The sequence below is a fragment of the Bos javanicus genome, chromosome 1, assembly GCF_032452875.1.
Source record: "Bos javanicus breed banteng chromosome 1, ARS-OSU_banteng_1.0, whole genome shotgun sequence".
In the NCBI taxonomy this organism is placed as follows: Eukaryota; Metazoa; Chordata; class Mammalia; order Artiodactyla; family Bovidae; genus Bos; species Bos javanicus.
In genome coordinates, this window is record NC_083868.1 from 139370597 (window position 1) to 139389854 (window position 19258).

The 19258-nt window shown below is 42.0% G+C and overlaps 1 protein-coding gene across 2 annotated transcripts in view; it reads left to right on the forward strand.

Moving 5' to 3' along the window:
* The first annotated feature begins 1768 nt into the window (after positions 1-1768).
* Positions 1769-19258, forward strand: part of SH3BGR (SH3 domain binding glutamate rich protein) — a 72575-nt gene continuing 55085 nt past the window's right edge. Inside the window, exons 1-2 of one of the 2 annotated variants that reach the window (XM_061421924.1) lie at positions 1769-2102; positions 9700-9885. In XM_061421924.1, the coding sequence (XP_061277908.1) occupies positions 2058-2102; positions 9700-9885 (231 nt within the window). In that variant the 5' untranslated portion in view covers positions 1769-2057. The remainder of the gene's footprint in view (positions 2103-9699; positions 9886-19258) is intronic. The other variant, XM_061421934.1, reaches the window with a different exon arrangement.

Here is a 19258-nt window from a genome sequence, read left to right on the forward strand (position 1 = left end):
TGGGATCCCACAGCCATGTCCCCCATAAGTAGCAAGGGACTGAAAATCAGAGAGTGACTTGCTTATTTCTCTCATTTTTTTTTAAGAAAGAGGAGAACTTTGTTTACATAAATGCTCCATCACTATATTTTCATATTTTGGCCATGCTATAGGGCATGTGGGATCTAACCCTCATTCCCTGCAGTGGGAGTGAACGCAGAGCCTTAACCACTGAACCACCAGGGAAGTCCTAAGACTATTAAGAAAACTAAATATAGTCTTCCATCTTTGCCCCAAACGCCCTTGATCTTGACTTTGAAACCCATCAGGAGAGTTGGGTGGCTTCTATCTGGGCTTCTTACTAGAATTTTAATGCTAATGTTTAACAGAATTCAAATTATCTATACAAATAAGACACAGAGAGAGAGCCTGTTACAAACAGATCCCCCTTCCCCCAACGGCTCCAAAATAGTGGAGACAATTTGCTTGTTGATGTCACTGGTGCTGACAAGCAGGCCGCCACCTCCCTGCCTGCTTTAGGGTGTCAGTGAAACCTGACACGGTCCTTGGCTTGTCAGCTTCTGTTCTTTAGGAGAAACAGGTGGTAAAGGGAGAAAACTGGAGACAGGCCACTCCTAAAGGAATCTATTGTGTGGCAGCTCATTTTTTTTTCTCAATGGAAAAAAACATCATTAGTTTTACTTTTTAACTGTATCCATTGGAATTGTATTGGAAGGTTTCATTAAGGTATTCCTCAGAGTAGATTTGAAAAGATGAGTATTCATAAATGATAATGAACAACGACTAAGTATTAATGTTTTAGGGACTTCTCTGGCACTGCTGCTGCTGCTAAGTCGCTTCAGTCGTGTCCAACTCTGTGCGACCCCATAGATGGCAACCCGCCAGGCTCCCCTATCCCTGGGGTTCTCCAGGCAAGAACACTGGAGTGGGTTGCCATTTCCTCCAATGCATGAAAGTGAAAAGTGAAAGTGAAGTCGCTCAGTCGTGTCCGACTCCCAGCGACCCCATGGACTGCAGCCCACCAGGCTCCTCCATCCATGGGACCCTCCAGGCAAGAGTACTGGAGTGGGGTGCCACTGCCTTCTCCACTACAGTGGTTGAAATACCTCTCTGCTAACGCTGGGAGCACTGGTTCCAGCCCAGGTTGGGGAACCAAGATCACACGTGCCATGCGGTGTGGTCAAAAGATTAAAAAAAAACCAAACATACTTTGTACACTAGGTGCCACTACTGAATGGCTTAATAATAAAAATCACGCACTCTTTAAAAACATTTAATAACCAACCGCTACTGCTGATCCAGAAGGGATACTCTTTCTTATTAATGACAAACGTACTTTCTTGAGTAAACTTTCATCACTTGTTCCTTTATTTTTTTTCACTCAGCGAAATTTATCTGATGCAATATAATAAAGCAAGACCTATGTAATGCAGAATTAAAGTGGAGATTCATTAAAGCGGACTCCAGTTGAAGGTCATTTAATTTTTTAATTTGTCATAAAATTCTAAATTAAGGAAGCCCGTCTTTATTTATTTAAAGGCTTCTATGGCTGTTCTGACCCTTCCTTATGCGTTTGCCAAAAGCCCTGTAAACAAAGCCTCCTCAGGGACAGAGGTGATTATCTGGGCTTCTCCAGCTCCTTCCCTTCTCTCCGCCACCCTCCGCCCCGGGCCCCGCCTCCCTCCGCCCCGGGCCCCGCCTTTCTCCGCCCCGGGCATCTCCGCGCAGGCCTCTGATTGGTGCAGAGCGCAGCCTTGCCTTTTAGGGACAGTTGTCGGGCTTTTAAAGTGGTAGGGGAAAGGGTGCAGTGGCTGCTTTTATCAACCAATCAACTGTTTTCTTGCCAGATCCCCAAATATTCCCGGGCCAATGGAGGGGAGAGCCCAGGATGCCCGGGAGAGGCCGGGCTTAAGTTGAGCCGAGAGGCAGGCGCTCAGACAGCCTTGGGGCCCCGCCAGCCCCCATCTGGCACTTGTCTGTGTCGCTGTCAGAATCTGTCTAGCTCCGCGTTCCCTCGCAGGGGTGTGTTGGGGGGAGTCCTCATTCCGACTCTCAAAATGGTTATCAAAGTGTTTGTTGCCACATCATCTGGGTCCATAGCGGTAGGTGTCTGATGGAATTCGGGGGCTTTCTTCTCGTCCTCTTTTCTGAAAAACTCAGACTTGGAAGTAGAAGCAGCGGGTATGGCCCAGCGCTGGGCTTACATTTCTTTTTGAGGCGTGTGTAAGTAAGCCTGTGAGCCCTTTGCTCTCTGCCTTGATCTGAATGGTGTAGAAGTGTGTAAAACGTGTGATCTGGGGCAGCTGCGTGTGGAAGGGGATTCGAGGAAGGGGGGGTGTGTTGGATGCTAAGACTTAATGTGTGATTTGTGTTATTCGCATCTTTGGTAGAATCAGAGGCTTTTTTTTTTTTTTTGGTGGAATGTTTCTTTCATTCATCCTGTGAGACTTAGACAAATCTAATATTGCAAGCAAATGACACTTTATGTAACAACATTTTTAGCTTATGATGGGCCAGATTACTAAAATGACCCCTGGCTATAATGACTTGTGTATGTGGTGTAATCCTAAGGAAAGTGTAAAGTTAGCATGTGTAATACTATTATTTGAGGGTAATGATGTCACAGTGAAAAAAACCAAATATCTCTGAGGTTACAGATTTAAATGCTCTAGGAATCCAAACAGACCAAAAATAGGTGCCATCTCTCTAAGTCCAGCCTTCGTTTTGTGCCTTAAGAAATAGGGGTAAGGGAGGGACTCCTTTTATCCTTGGAAATGCTTCAGGCTTTGATATTAGACTTGAACCTGTAGTGTCTGTCTGGGACTGATATTTGGACCAGCATTTTAGCATCTGCAAGGCTGTGGAGAGAAAACAGTTTTATTAGTCCTGAGAGGTGAAGACCAGCACAAGGGCTGTTTCCTTTTATATCTGATTCCTGGAACTTCTCGGGTTGCAGCTTGGATTTCAGCGGTCCCTCAGCCAGGATGACACCCTAGGCGAGTGACTGGCCCAGGGAACAATCCTAACGGCAGCTACTGAATGGCTTCCCCTCTCCCCTACCACCCACCTCCAGCCCTGAAAGTTCACACCGTTTCGAGAGAGGACAAGAGGAAAACCTGAGAAAAGAGCCTGGTCCTTCCTTCTGACACAACTGTTTAATGATCTGCCGAGCATCTTTCATGATGTTCCAATTTTTTGAAAAAATTCCAAATGTAAAACGGTAAAGTCTTTTACGGCTGTTGATGACCTCAGAAATTTGATCTACAAAAAGCACATTTTTGGATTGCTTAGATTAAAAAAAAATTTTTTTTTTTTTTTTTAAAGAAAATGGCTTTCATCATGGAAAATGGCTTTCATCGTGGGCTTCACATAAGCTGTTGACACACTCATTGCTGGAAACTTTTACTGCTAACCTGTCAATCTTGTACATATTCCATAGATCAGGTCTGAGTGACCCTAGGCATCCTTAACAAAGACAATGAACAAACAGGTCCTTTCTTCGGATTTTCTGATTTCCTACGTTCTTGAAATTTAGGAACATGATTTAATTAGCCTGGGAGGACCTGGAGGGGTACTGTTTATTCCAGGATCTTGAAAAATCCAAGTTCATTTTGCTGCTGTAAGCAAATGTTTTGGTGCCACGTGGGACGATGTGACTTTGAGAAAGTTATTTCACCTTGCTAAGCCTCAATTTCCTTGTCTGTAAAATGAAGATAAGAATAGAACTCAACTCAACTTACTTAGGAAGTAAGTTAAGAGTGAGAGTCAGTAAGGGTCAGTAAGCAAGGGTCAGTAAGTAAGGGTCAGTAAACCAAGAGTGCCCAGCATGGTCTCAAGTGCTTAATAAATATTATCATTATTAGTTAGTGCTATAATTATCAGCTATTAATATTGTTATAGCTATTGGATATTATAATTATTAGTTAATGTTAAATGTTAATAATATTATTAGTAATTGTTAATATTATTGTCATTGTTATAATTATTAGTTAATATTAGAAGGTCTTCATTTATGATGATGTTCAGAATAATTATCTCAAGCCACATAAACTGAAGAATTTCTGTCTTATCATAACGAATAAGAACAGATTATTCCTACGGTGTCTGTGCTAAAGATTTTTCCTGGTTGAGGGAATTTCACCCGGAAGTTTCTCTGCAGGACAACCCAGAGCAGCTGTCAGCACTTATGCTGTGTGGATGGTGGTTGGTCTACAAAACTTTTACTCCTTATTTCTTCAGTCTATATGCTTTAAAAATAGGTTCTTGCCTGTGACATCATCAGAGAGAGCATTATGACTTCTGTTGGATGAATGAAATAAATGAAAAAGGAAAATACTGATTGTAATCTCTTGATGAAGATTACACATGCAGTTGTGTATTACATCTCTGTTTTAACAGTTGATGCCAAACTGTGGTTCCATGTTTTACTACTTTTGAGATAGATGTGGGTGAAGAGACCCTGGGAGCAGGAAAAGGTTGTGTCTTCGTGTCTAATCATCCCCTCATCTTGAAGGCCATTGTTGCAAGGGGCTGAAGACAAAGGGAGAGAGATCAGTCCTCCCTGTTTTCAAGATGCACAGCCCCTGAGCCACCATCATTAAGGACAGACTAATGCTGGCTCCTGGATTTCTTAGTCCTTTTTCTAGTCTTGGGCTTTCCTGGTGGCTCAGATAGTAAAGAATCTGCCCACAATGCAGGAGATCCAGATTCTCTCCCTGGGTTGGAAGATCCCCTGGAGAAGGGAATGGCTATCCATTCCAGTATTCTTGCCTGGAGAATTTCATGGACAGAGGAGCCCAGTGGGCTACAGTCCATGGGGTCGCAAAAGAGTCAGACACAGTTGAGTGACTAACCTTATCACTTCATAGAGGGAAAAACATAGCTCTTGAACTGATGACTCTGGGTGTGACCCTTGGGAAATTCTTTAATTCACTGCACCTCAGTTTTGTTATCTTAAGATGCTGATCAGAATTCTTGCCTGGTGTGGCAGTCAGGACGAGACAATGAGGTAACAGTGTACTGGGTGCCTGATTGTGCAGCTACTTGAATTGTGGTGCAAAATGCTTTTCCATGCATCCTTAGTTCTCACCAGCCCTGGGAGAAAGGCAGTGTTCTATCCATTTTGCAGATGAGGTAATGGACAAGCAGAGCTTCTGCTCAGATAGCAACCTTCCTGGCCAGGATGGACTCGCAGGTCACCTGTCACTTAGATGTAGCATGCTTTATGTTACAGTGCAGTCACCTCTTTTGGAGATGTTTCTAGCTGTACAAGACAGTAAGTGGGAGGGGCCAAGCGAGTGACCTGAAGATCCCTCTGATGCATCACAGTCACCAACAGTGGCCGGTGACTTCAGGACCCCGAATGACACTTTCTTTTTATTTTTTGATTCATTTTATTGCAGTATAGTTGATTTACTATGTTATGTTAATTTTTGCTGTATAACAAAGTGATTCAGTTATATATTCATATACGTTCTTTCTCAGATTCGTTTCCATTATGATTTATCACAGGATATTAACTATGGTTCTCTGTGCTATGTAGTCGGGCCTTGTTTATCCATTCTATATACAATCGTTTGCATCTGCTAATCCCAAATTCCCACTCCATCTCTCCCACACCCTCCTCCCCTTTGGCAACCACAAAACTGTTCTCTTTGAGAATGACACTTTCTTATGAGTCAATGTAACAGGATAAGAAAACAGAGCTTTCTGAGCTTCCACTGAGGTCCCGAAGGCTCCAAGTGACAAAGACCCTGAGGACCCCAGACCCTCTGGAGGGACTGCTCAGAAGGATGAGGCAGCCTTGGCCATGGCACCCTGGAGAGGGGAGAAGGGGTGAAGCATGCAAGGAGAAGTGGGTCTGTGGTGAGGACTGTTGCGGGGCTCTGCACCACCCCTCCCCTTGAAGCCTTGAAGGGGAGCTCCCCTCTGGGGGCTGATGTTGTGTCCCTGGGGTCAGCTTGGGAGGCCATGTGGAGAAAAGCTGTACATCGACTGCAAGGAGTGGGGAGTGTGTAGCGGGGTTCCTTGAGCAAGGGTCCACCGAGGGGGTGTTTTAGGAGAGTGCACCCACACTCAAATGGGTATTAGAGTGTGGGCAAAGGCCACGTGCCAGCCAGGTTGAGTCACGTGCTCACCCCTCCCTCTGGGCTCATCCTAAGACCCTTCTCCAGCCCCCAGCAGAAGTCAAGTGCTCCAGACAGCTAGGAGAGCAATGCTTTTGACCTATTTTAAGTGACTGGTGTTTGGGAAGTCCAGGATGGCAGATTTTATTTTTCTTCTCTTTTTTTTGAATGAGGTGCTGAGAGATAAACTTTAATGCAATATCATGCTCCCAACAGTCAGTCAACTTTCTGTAGATGTAATTGCTTGTCTTGAGAGGGATAATAGTCAACAGATCATCCCCTCCTGTTTTCTCCATTTTTCTTTGACTTTCCAGAAGAGAAAAAAATAAGTCAGGACTTGGGAAAATGTTCTCCATCTATTTAGAAATTGTGGAATAAAATTAAATCCTTTTCCATCCCACCTCAAATCCTAAGGCATGATTTTTTTAAGTTCTTTTCTCTTATAATTGACATGTAGTTAATTTACAATGTTGTGTTAGTTTCAAGTGTGTTGTATAGTGATTCAGTTAAGTCCTGAGGCGTGATTAATAGAGATGGGAATGCCGTCCATGGGGAAGTGGACTTCAGCCAGGCTGAAGGTATTTGAGGAGCAAGGAAGAGAAGGGTTTGAACAGAATACAGAATGTTGCCTTCTGAGTATTTAACTAAAAGGAAATCTACCTGAAGTGAGGATGTCTCTACTCTTTGAAACAGCAAGGTTATCTCTGAAAATAACTAAAGGAGTAAGTGATTTATAAAGTGACATAGTAATTATGAACAGGTTGGAGAGTATGTAGAGAAAACATGATTAAAGTAATAATTTAGTCCAACAACCGGTCGTCGTGTCTGGTGGGATTTTCTGATATTCAGAAACTCCGCCGTGAGGCCCGGGAATATGGAGTCCAGTTTCCACTAGAAGGACCAGGAGGTCTGGGGTTCCCCTAGCATAGCCTTGGGGAAGCTCACCCTGGTGGGGAGGTGAGCAGTCTGTCCATTGGTTCTGAGAGATGTGACACTCAGGAATGTGCCTAAGTGCTTATGCCAGATTCTTAAGGGACCTTCCATCGTTCTATTCCTTTCTGTATGACTTATGTTTTTATTTTTTGTCTACGCTTGCCCCAAACTGAAATAGATCCCTTGGCCTGAGTCTTATGGATTAAATGTTTTATTGTAGCTAAGAGCAGCCTTTAATTTATTGACCTAATGCTTTTAGTTGTTTTATCTTTATTATGTTGATGGTACAAATATTAATTAAGAAAATGTATGATTACCATTTATGTATGGGTATATGTAATTTATATACAAAAATTTATATATAATTTATATTTAGGTAAGTATTAGATACTCAGTCGTGTCCAGCTCTTTGTTACTCCATGGAGTGTAGCCCACTAGGCTCCTCTGCCCTTGGGATTCTCCAGGCAAGAATACTAGAGTGGGTTGCCATTCCCTTCTCCAGGGGACCTTCCTGACCCAGGGATGTAACCAGGTCTCCTGCATTGCAGGCAGATTCTTTACCATCTAAGCCACTAGGGAAGCCCATAATTTATATTCACTGTACATTAATTAAAATTATAAAACAGTAATTTATATTAATTAAATTATTAAACAGTAACATTATGCTTATAATTAATATGCTATATCTATATATAATCAAGTCACCACCCAAACCAAATTACATAGGGTTCGTTTTTGGTGGTGATTTGATTCTAGGGCATAAGCATCCATATGTATCTTTCTTTACCTTACCTTAGGAAGGAACCTCTACACAAAAGTCATTGATATAACCAATCATTTTGGCAAAAATGAATAAAATAAGAGTTTTGGGGAGGTGTATAAATCTCTGAAAGCTCAGTTGGTAAAGAATCCACCTGCAGTGCAGGAGACCCTGGTTCAATTCCTGGATCGGGAAGATCCTCTGGAGAAGGGATATGCTACCCATTCCAGTATTCTTGGGCTTCCCTGGTGGTTCAGCTGGTAAAGAATCCGCCTGCAATGTGGGAGACCTGGGTTCGATCCCTGGGTTGGGAAGATCCCCTGGAGAAGGGAAAGGCTATCTATTCCAGTATTCTTGCCTGGAGAATTCCATGGACTGTATAGTTCATGGGCTCTCAAAAAGTTGGACACGACTGAGTGACTTTCAGTGACTTTTATAAATCGATAAAGATTTATATCAAATGAATTGGGTTTAAACAAAAGAGGGTTTGAATCTAGATGTTGGGTTTAGGATGGGCATGTACCTTTTCAGTGTTTGGAATCCTCAGAATCTAGTCCTTCTGCTGATAAACAAGTTACATGAAAATGACAAGGGGGCTCATATCCTAGAAAACATTCTTAATGACTATTTTCATTGTGAGGCAATATTCCATTCAGAGGACTTAAAATTAAGATATTGGATATTTTTATATCAAAGAAGATAGTAATGTAAACTTTCAGTTTTAAGAAAGGACCATATTGTGCCTCTTTATCATCTGTGCAAATGAGTGCATTTTTTTTTTTAACCCAAATAACATCTTATGAATCTATTCATGTGAAGAGCTTGGCACCATGTCTTGTGCAGGGTAAGGAATCAATAAATGAGTATTGATTGGTTTATGCTATTGATCATTCTGAAGTTTCTCCCAGAGTTCTTACAATGTGGTCTGCACTCTGCTGTAAGTTGTCTACAAAAGAGCCTGGTGGTCCAGTGGGTAAGACTCCATGCTTCCAATGCAGCAGGTGCAGGTTTGATCCCTGGTCAGGGAACTAAGATCCCATATGCCCTCAGTGAAAAAAAAAAAAAAAAAAAGGCATCGTGCATTCTGGGAGTAAATTCCTTGACTGAAGAGAGAAAAATTCTGACTGAAGAGAGAATATTGGGGAAGGAGGGCTAAGATTTCAAGATGGCCACATTCACAAAGAAATGACATTGGTAGAATACAGTCCTTACCGGTGACCCACGTGTGGAGAAAAGGGCACCTGGGTTTTCTCTTAGATGCGGCTGCACTTTGATTTTGCTTAAAGAGTTGGTTGTGAATAGAGAACAGTTATTTTACTGCTTTACTCTTTCATGTGCCAGGAGAAATATCCACCAGCTTTTCTAGTTTTTTCCCTGCTCTTCCTTTTCCAATAACCTCCATGCGGACTTTTCGGTTTCCTGTGTTATTTCTAAAGCTACGTTTGTTCAGCGTGACTCATGTTCCCATTTTCATAACTGTGAATAGTGCCTTTTAGTGTGGGTATACTTGGTATTTGAGTTTCATAGTAAATTGTGTTTTTTTCCTTCTTTCTATCATCTTGTTCTTTGTAACCAATCTCTATTTATTTTTTGGCTTTAAAGCTTAGCAGAGAATTAAAAGTATTTTGAAGACCTCAAATAAAAGCTATGATGATAGTATCTTTATTCCTATTCGGTTGACTATATCATGATTTAAACATTGATGAGATTAAATTTTCAGAATTTAAATGATTGCTCTGTTGATCCTATTAAATGAAGAAGTGTGATTTTATGATTTTTCTTGTTTAAATACTTAGCAAAGTTATTGGTATTGTATGGTATAGTTGGAGAATGGGTTTTTACAAAACAGTCTAACGGTAATCCTTTTCTTCTCATGACTAGATTAGGAAGAAACAGCAAGAAGTTGTGGGCTTTTTGGAAGCTAATAAAATCGATTTTAAGGAGTTCGATATTGCTGGAGATGAAGACAACAGGAAGTGGATGAGAGAAAATGTTCCCGGAGAGAAGAAACCTCAGAATGGGATTCCGCTGCCTCCTCAGATCTTTAACGAGGAGCAGTATTGTGGGGTGAGATTTAGTTTCTCTGAAAATTCTTCTGCGTGTGTGTTTATCAGAAATTGTTTAAAGCAGATAAGCTTCGAGGTAGCATTTACATTTGTTGACATTTTTCAGCTTGTGATCTATTTCTACTATTTGATACCTGGATGGTTAGATCCATGGTGGAGAATAAATAGTTAAGATTTTAAAAATGATAGAAACAATAAAATGATGATTCATAAGTTCTTGGGATTCCTTTAGGTTTTTTATTTTATTTTGAAGAGAGGAGGCCACCTGTTCAGGCAAAATAAGTGTTTAGTTGAAATGACATTCTGTTCACCCTGGTAGGGTACACATACCTGCATCCACTGGGTACACTTTCACCTTTGTAAAGAATGATTTGCAGAAGTAAAGTTTTGTGTGAAAGTGAAAGCGTTAGTCCCTCAGTCACGTTCAACTCTTTGTGGTCTTATGGCCTGTAGCCTGCCAGGCTCCTTTGTCCATGAAATTCTCCAGGCAAGAATACTGGCGTAGCTTTCCATTTCCTTCTCCAGGGTGTCTTCCCAACCTAAGATCGAACCCGGGTCTCCTGAATTGCAGGCAGAAAGTTTTGTGTAAATGCATCTAAATTGCTAAAAAACTGTTCTGGACACCCTTCCTCCTTGTGAGGACACAAGAAGATGACCGTTTATGAACCAGAGAGGGGGTATTCAACAGACACTGAATCTGCTGACACCTTCCTCTTGGACTTCCAGCCTCCAGATCTGTGAGAAATAAATGTCTGTTGTTCGTCAACCACCAAAAACAAAACAAAACCAACAAAAACTCTTCTGGGCATTTAATTATAATAGCAATTTTATTTTATACATTTAGTCATTCATTTTACCACAAAATCATTTTTTCCTCAGGGTTTACAGATTCTGCTTGGTAAATCAAATTGTTGAAAAGAAACGTTTAAAAGCTCAAAGGACTTTGCAGCATGAGAACCGGAGTTAGCTTTGGGGGGTCATCTAAGTCTTCCAGGTCATTTTTCAGACTTGGCCATCATGCTTCTGGAAGGCAGAGGGAACTAATTACCCAGAGCTGTGCTGGTTCTGGAGGTCGGAGCCTGGCATAGGATTTTTTCACTCACTTCTTCTCTTTTATAAAAAATTAATTATTTATTAAAAAATTGTAGGCAATTATTATTTTGTTTTGCTTCACCACATGGCATGTGGGATCGTAATTCCTCGACCAGGAATCAAACCTTTGCCCTTTGCCTTGGAAGCATGGAGTCTTAACCATTAGACTGCCAGGGAAGTCACCACCTTTCTCCTTGCTATACAAAACTGCTGGTCCTTTAGCTCAGCTTCTATTTGTTATTATATTTCTCACCTAAAGCAAGTGTCATCAAACTACAGCCTGAGTGCCAAGGCCTGCAGCTATCTGTTTTGGTGAAATTTTATTGGACATGCCTGCACTAATTTACCACCTAGTGCCTATGGCTAATTTTGCATCATGGCAGAACTGAGCAGTTGCAACAGAGACCATCTGACCCACAAAGCCAAAAACATTGAGATTTACTATCTTTTCTGGTGGTTCAGATAGTAAACAAACTGCCTGCAAACAAACAAACTGCCTGGATCTAGGAGATCCAGGTTTGATCCCTGAGTCAGGAAGGTCCCCTGAGAAGGAACTGGCAACCCACTACAGTATTCTTGCCTGGAGAATCCCATCGACAGAGGAGCCTGGTGGGCTGCAGTCCATGTGGTCTTAGAGTCAGACATGACTGAGTGACTAGATGACATGACATTTACAGAAAAGCTTTTAGACCTCTCATTTGAAGCATGAATTGTTCTGCTGTTGGGGGTTTATATAACTTTCTTAGGGCTGATATAACAAAATACCACAAACCTGGTGATTCTTATGGACTGTATGTTTGTGTCCCCCTAAATTTGTATGTTGAAGTTCTAAGGCCCAAGGTGATGGTATTTGAAAAAGGGATCTTTGGGAGGTGATTAGGATCAGATGAAGTCCTGTGGGTGGGGCCTTCATGGTGGGATTAGTTCCCTTATGGGAGGAGGAAGAGAAAGAGACCCCTTTCTCTTCACCCTGTGATCACACAGCCAGAGGCAACTGTCTATGAGCCAGGAAGAGAGCAGCACTTAATGATGCTACACCCAGAACACATTTCTGTTAGTCAGCCACCCAGCGTATGGTATTCTGTTATGGCATCCCCAGATGATGGTTACAGTGCTTTAAAACAACAGAAATTTATTCTTTCACAGTTCTGGAGGCCAGAAGTTTTAAATCAAGGCATCAGTAGGGTTGGCTTGTGCAGCAGGCTCTAAGCGAAAATCTGTTTGATGAGTCTCTCCCGGCTTCTGGTGGCCGCCAGCCATCTCTGACATTCCTCCACTTGTTGACACATCAGGTCCTTCTCTGCCTCCATCTTTACATGGCCTTCTTCTTGGGGTCTCTCTGTGTCTTCACATGGCTTTTGTATAAGGACAGAAGTCATTGGAATAGCGTCCACCCTAGTCCAGCATGGCCTCATCATAAGTAACTACATCTGTGAAAGTAAAAAGAGAAAGTGTTAGGTGCTCAGTCATGTCTGACTCTTTTTGACCCCAGGGATTATAGCCCACCAGGCTCCTCTGTCCATGGGATTTTCCAGGCAAGAATACGGAGTGGGTAATAATTCCTTTCTCCATAGGATTTTCCTGACTCAGGGATTGAACCCAGGTCTCCTGCATTGCAGGTGGGTTCTTTACCATCTGAGCCACCAGGGAAGCCAATATCCCAATTTCCAAATAAGGTCATTTTCTGAGATTCTGGGTGGACATGGCTTTTGAGGGGGAAGTACAGGCTGTGTGAATTTACATGGCTGTGTTAGGCTTCTTCAGAGGCTTAACTTAAAGTCCTGTGGATGCGAGAGTGTTTTCAAACAGGTTTAAGGTGTTGAGTAATTATTTAGTGGAACTTATGGCCAGTCCCTTGGACTGCAAGGAGATCAAACCAGTCAATCCTAAAGGAAATTAACCCTAAATATTCATTGGAAAGACTGATGCTGAAGCTGAAGCTCCAATACTTTGGCCAACTGATGCAAAGAGCTGACTCATTGGAAAAGACCCTGATGCTGGGAGAGACTGAAGGCAATAGGAGTAGGGGATGGCAGAGGATGAGAGTTTAGATCGCATCACTAACTCTGTGAGCATGAATTTGAGCAAACTCCAGGAGATAGTGGAAGACAGAGGAGCCTGGTGTGCTGCAGTTCATGTGGTCACAAGGAGCTGGACACTATTTGGTGACTAAACAAGGAACAATGGTCCAGTCCAACTCTCTTGTGATTGAAGCTGGGGCTTCCCAGAGTGAGGAAAGTATTTCCTTGGTAAGGGAGGGTCCCTCCCCTGTACACCACACTCCTCTCCCCACACCCTCCAGACTGCTTGGCTTCCGGACATCTATCCAACCTGACCTGAATTTCTAAGAATTGTGGCTCTTATTAAATAAGGAAAGGGAGAAAAAGGCTTCTTGGGGTGGGGGCCAACGGTGTTGGTCAATTTTTATTTTTTAGAAATTAAAAATTTATTTATTTATTTGTCTGCACTTGGTCTTAGTTGCCTTATGGGGGATCTTTGTTGAGTCATGAGGGATCTTTTGTTGTGGTGCGCGGGCTCTCTAGTTGTGGTGTGAGGGCTCAGTCGTTGAAATGTGTGGGCTCAGTTGCCTCGTGGCATGTGGGATCTTAATTCCCCAACCAGGGGTCCAACCCACAGTTCCTGCATTGCAAGGTGGATTCTTAACTACTGGGCCAGCAGAAAATTCCATATAAATTTTTTTTTTAATAATTGAAAAATGAGTCTGTGTACCCACAGAAAAATTAAAATGGTTCCAGAGTTGCCCACAGTGGAGATGATTCTTCCTCCCATTTTAGACCCCTCTAGTTCCTTTTTCTGCAGAGAAGGCAATGGCACCCCACTCCAGTACTCTTGCCTGGAAAATCCCATGGACGGAGGGTCCTGGTGGGCTGCAGTCCATGGGGTCGCTAGGAGTGGGACACGACTGAGCGACTTCCCTTTCACTTTTCACTTTCATGCATTGGAGAAGGAAATGGCAACCCACTCCAGTGTTCTTGTCTGGAGAATCCCGGGGACGGGGGAGCCTGGTGGGCTGCCGTCTATGGGGTCGCACAGAGTCGGACACGACTGAAGTGACTTAGCAGTAGCGGTAGCAGTTCCTTTTTCTGAGGTGGGCCAGATTTATGAGCCCACCACCTGGGAAGTTACACCTGGCTCCACTCAAGAGAGCACTCTGCTTATTTTAACACTCTACTGTTGCTGTCTTGAAATTCATAATGATTTTTGAAAACGGGTTGCCTTGTTTTTATCACTTTATTTGCACTGGGCCCTGCAAATTATGTAGCCGTCCTGCTTTGACCCATCAATGTTGGTAATTTCTTGTTTGGCCTTCCATGAATTTTGTACGTATATTAACCATTGTTAGTCACTTAAAAAAATGGGAATAAACTCTATACACTTGTTCTTTTCACTTAATAACTGTTTCTCAGAGGTTATTGCAGAGCTGCTCATATTCTTTTTAAAAAGCTTTTTAAAATTTTATATTGGCGTATGTAGTATGCTCAGTTGTGCCTGACTCTTTGAGACCTCATGGCCTGTAGCCACCCAGGCTCCTCTGTCCATGGGATTCTCCAGGCAGAATACTGGAGCGGGTTGCCATTTCCTTCTCCAGGGCATCTGCCTGACCCAGGAATCGAACCCATGTCTCCCGCTTTGCAGGCAGATTTTTTTTTTTTTAACCACTGAGCCACCATGGAAGCTCAGGAGTGGGATTGGTGGGTCACATATTCTTTATTTCAATGGTTGCAAAACATTCCATTAGATATGCCATAATTAATTGCCACAGTTCTCTAACGGGAAACATTCAGGTTGTTTTCAGTTTCCCTCTGGCTCAGCCTGCAATGCAGGAGACCTGCATTCGACCCCTGGGTTGGGAAGATCCCCTGGAGAAGGAAATGGTAACCCACTCCACTATTCTTGCCTGGAAAATCCTATGGACAGAGGAACCTGGCAGGCTACAGTTCCTAGGGTTGCAAAGAGTCAGACACGACTGAGCGACTTCACGTCTCTTCTCAGCTACAGACGATGCTGCAGAAGTCTCTTTACACGTACAGAACTTTGTGTTCAGTCTGGGTGTATATATAGGATAAATTCCTAGAAGATGTGCTGAGTTACAGCATATATGCATCTCATATTTCAATAGATATTAAATCTGGACTGTAGTTGCACCATTTTATATTTGGGTGTGGCTGGTTTCCTGTGACTTTGATAATACTCTATATGCAAACTTAATCAATTTGTTAGATGAAAAATGTGTTCTCACTGCTTTGACTTGGATTTCTGTCTTTATTGCAGAGGCTGAACATCTTTTCCTCTGTTTATAAGCTTTCTGTGTTTTTTTCCTATGACTTTCTACTTTTTCTGTTTGGTTCCAGGTAATGTTTATTGGCTTGTGAGAATGTTTGCTTATGATGGAAAGTAGCCCTTTCACTACCATAGATGTTGCAAATATTTCCCTATGTTTCTTATTTGTCTTTTGACTTTTTGAAGTTTTTTGTTTTTTTTTTCTGGAATGCAGGGCTTAACATTTATTTTCTGTAGACAGTTTATTAATATGTTTTATAGTCTCTGCACTCTATATCTTGTTTAGAAAATCATTCAGCACTCTAATATCATTAAAGGAATCATCTCGTTTTCTTCTAGTACTTTTCTAGTGAAAGTAGAATTTTAAATCTCTTACTTTTTCTTATTTTCACTGTCCTTTTCAATTAAGACTAGTTACAGTGGGGACAATACTGAAGTCTTTTCTTTCAACCTATGTTTATCCCAGAATAAAAATTCTGTAGTTATTTTCTGCTGTAGAAATAGAACTTCAAAGGCATTTCTTATTTCATTTTACTGTCATCTAGCAATGCTTTCTGTATTAACTGTGGAAGAAGAAAAGATTTCCCAACTAAGAAAAAAGACTTGTATTTTTAAGATGTGTTTTCCTATTATAAATACGGCTCTAATGAGATAAGCATACAAATGATTTTATGTTTAGCTGTTTTGAATTCTTTCTGCATTCAGAGAGGTATTAGTAGTTTTTCTTACTAGCAGCTTTGCTAAACTTGCTTTTCTGCAATCTGTGGATATTCCCAACAAAAGGGCATTAATGAGGCAGAGGACTTTGTCTGCAGAAAGTAGGTAAAATGACTATTTGTATTGTAGATTCCAATTTTAAAAAGACTCAAAGTTCTGAAGGACGTGTCAGGTTTGAAATGGCATAGTTGTTCAGTTGCTAAGTTGTCTCCGACTCTTTGCATACAACCCCATGGACTGCAGCACGCCAAGCTTCCCTGTCCTTCACTATCTCCTGGAATTTGCTCAAACTCATGTCCATTGTGTCAAGGATGCCAGCATAAATCTACTCAATATTTTGTAATAGTCTATATGAGAAAAGAATCTGAAAAAGAATGGATATATGTCTATGTATAATTGAATCCCTTTGCTATGCACCTAAAACTAACAAAGCATTGTGAACCAACTATACTCCAATATAAAACAAAAATTAAAAAAATAAAGTAATAAACCTGCTTTAAAAAAATAAAATGGCATAAATCTGAATGGTTAGCATATCTTTCCACATGATAGAAATGTTGAGCATCAGAATAAGGCTATCACTTAAGTTGACTCAAGGGCCTCTGTGAATTCTCAAATGATGATGGCAGCAGCTGGAGGGGACCTCAAGGACAAGCAGTGGCTTTCTCTGCACCAGGTCAGTGCAAGGGCTGGTGTCATGGGTGGTTCTGTGTACCATCGTGTCCCTGCCAGCCTGAATTCCTGCTGCTCTGGGCAGAACAGATGAAGATGTTATCTCGAGGGCATGGCAGACAACCTCTAGCTACAGAAAGGGGACACCGCCAGGAAGCCAGGCCCAGTGGAGGCCAGGTCACCCGCCTGGCAGAAAAATACTAACAGGAAGTGGCAGACTTGTCTGCTGATGCCAAGTTGGAGTCTGTGCATTTTCACCAATGTGAGGGTTGGAGTGCCTGCCTGGTCCTGAGCGCAACTAAAAGGGTCTTCGACCATGCAGCAGAGAGGCAAATATGTCTGGGGACCCAGGGCTGCAAGAGGGGACAGGATGCCTGCCTGATTAGGGCAGGGGGAGGGTGTTTTCAACACACTGATGTTACTGAACACGCTGTTTTATTTTTTAATATTTTTGTATGATGGCAATTTTATTATATCTTACATATAACTTTGATAGTGTACATATCAACATGTTAATAAAAATTATCTTTTGTTTTGTCATTATGGTCAAGTTTTGTTTGCTTTTTAAATTAATTAATTTGTCTATTTTTGGCCAAGCTTGGTCTTCGTTGCTGTGCATGGGCTTTCTCTAGTTGCGGCAAGCAGGGGCTACCGTCCAGTTGTGGTTCACAGGCTTCTCACTGAGGTAGCTTCTCTTGTTTCCGAGCACAGACTCTAGGCATGTGGGCTTCAGTAGTTGGTGGCACATGGGCTTAGGGCTCTGCGGCATGTGGGATCTTCCCAACTAGGAACAGGGATCCAACTGGTGTTCCCTGATTGGCAGGCAGATTTTCAAATACTGGACAACCAGGGAAGTCCTTCTTTATTTATTTATTTTTTTAATTTTATAGAAGTGTAGTTGAGTTACAATGTTGTGTTAGTGTCTGGTATATAACAAAGTGATTCATTTATACATATATTTGTTTTCATATTCCTTTCCATTATGGTTTATCACAGGATATTGAATGTAGTTCCCTGTACTATAACTACTACTTGACTACTTGTTAGTAATTCAGTTCAGTTCAGTCACTCAGTCGTGTCCGACTCTTTGCGACTCCATGAATCGCAGCACGCCAGGCCTCCCTGTCCATCACCAACTCCTGGAGTTCACTCAAACTTACATCCATCGAGTCAGTGATGCCATCCAGCCATCTCATCCTCTGTCGTCCCCTTCTCCTCCTGCCCCCAATCTCTCCCAGCATCAGAGTCTTTTCCAGTGAGTCAACTCTTTGCATGAGGTGGCCAAAGTACTGGAGTTTCAGCCTTAGCATCATTCCTTCCAAAGAAATCCCAGGGCTGATCTCCTTCAGAATGGACTGGTTGGATCTCCTTGCAGTCCAAGGGACTCTCAAGAGTCTCCTCCAACACCACAGTTCAAAAGCATCAATTCTTCGGTGCTCAGCCTTCTTCACAATCCAACTCTCACATCCATACATGACCACAGGAAAAACCATAGCCTTGACTAGACGGACCTTTGTTGGCAAAGTAATGTCTCTGCTTTTCAATATGCTATCTAGGTTGGTCATAACTTTCCTTCCAAGGAGTAAGCATCTTTTAATTTCATGGCTGCAGTTGCCATCTGCAGTGATTTTGTAGCCCAAAAAAATAAAGTCTGACACTGTTTCCCCTGTTTCCCCATCTATTTCCCATGAAGTGATGGGACCAGATGCCAAGATCTTCGTTTTCTGAATGTTGAACTTTAAGCCAACTTTTTCACTCTCCACTTTCACTTTCATCAAGAGGCTTTTTAGTTCCTCTTCACTTTCTGCCCTAAGGGTGGTGTCATCTGCATATCTGAGGTTATTGATATTTCTCCTGGCAATCTTGATTCCAGCTTGTGTTTCTTCCAGCCCAGCGTTTCTCATGATGTACTCTGCATAGAAGTTAAATAAGCAGGGTGACAATATACAGCCTTGACGTACTCCTTTTCCTATTTGGAACCAGTCTGTTGTTCCATGTCCAGTTCTAACTGTTGCTTCCTGACCTGCATACAGATTTCTCAAGAGGCAGGTCAAATGGTCTGGTATTCCCATCTCTTGAAGAATTTTCCACATGATCAACACGGAAATCAGATTGATTATATTCTTTGCAGCCAAAGATGGAGAAGCTCTATACAATCAACAAAAACAAGACCAGGAGCTGACTGTGGCTCAGATCATGAACTCCTTATTACCAAATTCAGACTTAAATTGAAGAAAGTAGGGAAAACCACTAGACCATTCAGGTATGACGTAAATCAAATCCCTTATGATTATACACTGAAAGTGAGAAATAGATTTAAGGGCCTAGATCTGATAGAGTGCCTGATGAACTATGAAATGAGGTTCGTGATATTGTACAGGAGACAGGGATCAAGACCATCCCCATGGAAAAGAAATGCAAAAAAGCAAAATGGCTGTCTGCGGAGGCCTTACAAATAGCTGTGAAAAGAAGAGAAGCAAAAAGCAAAGGAGAAAATGAAAGATATAAGCATCTGAATGCAGAGTTCCAAAGAATAGCAAGAAGAGATAAGAAAGCCTTCCTCAGCGATCAATGCAAAGAAATAGAGGAAA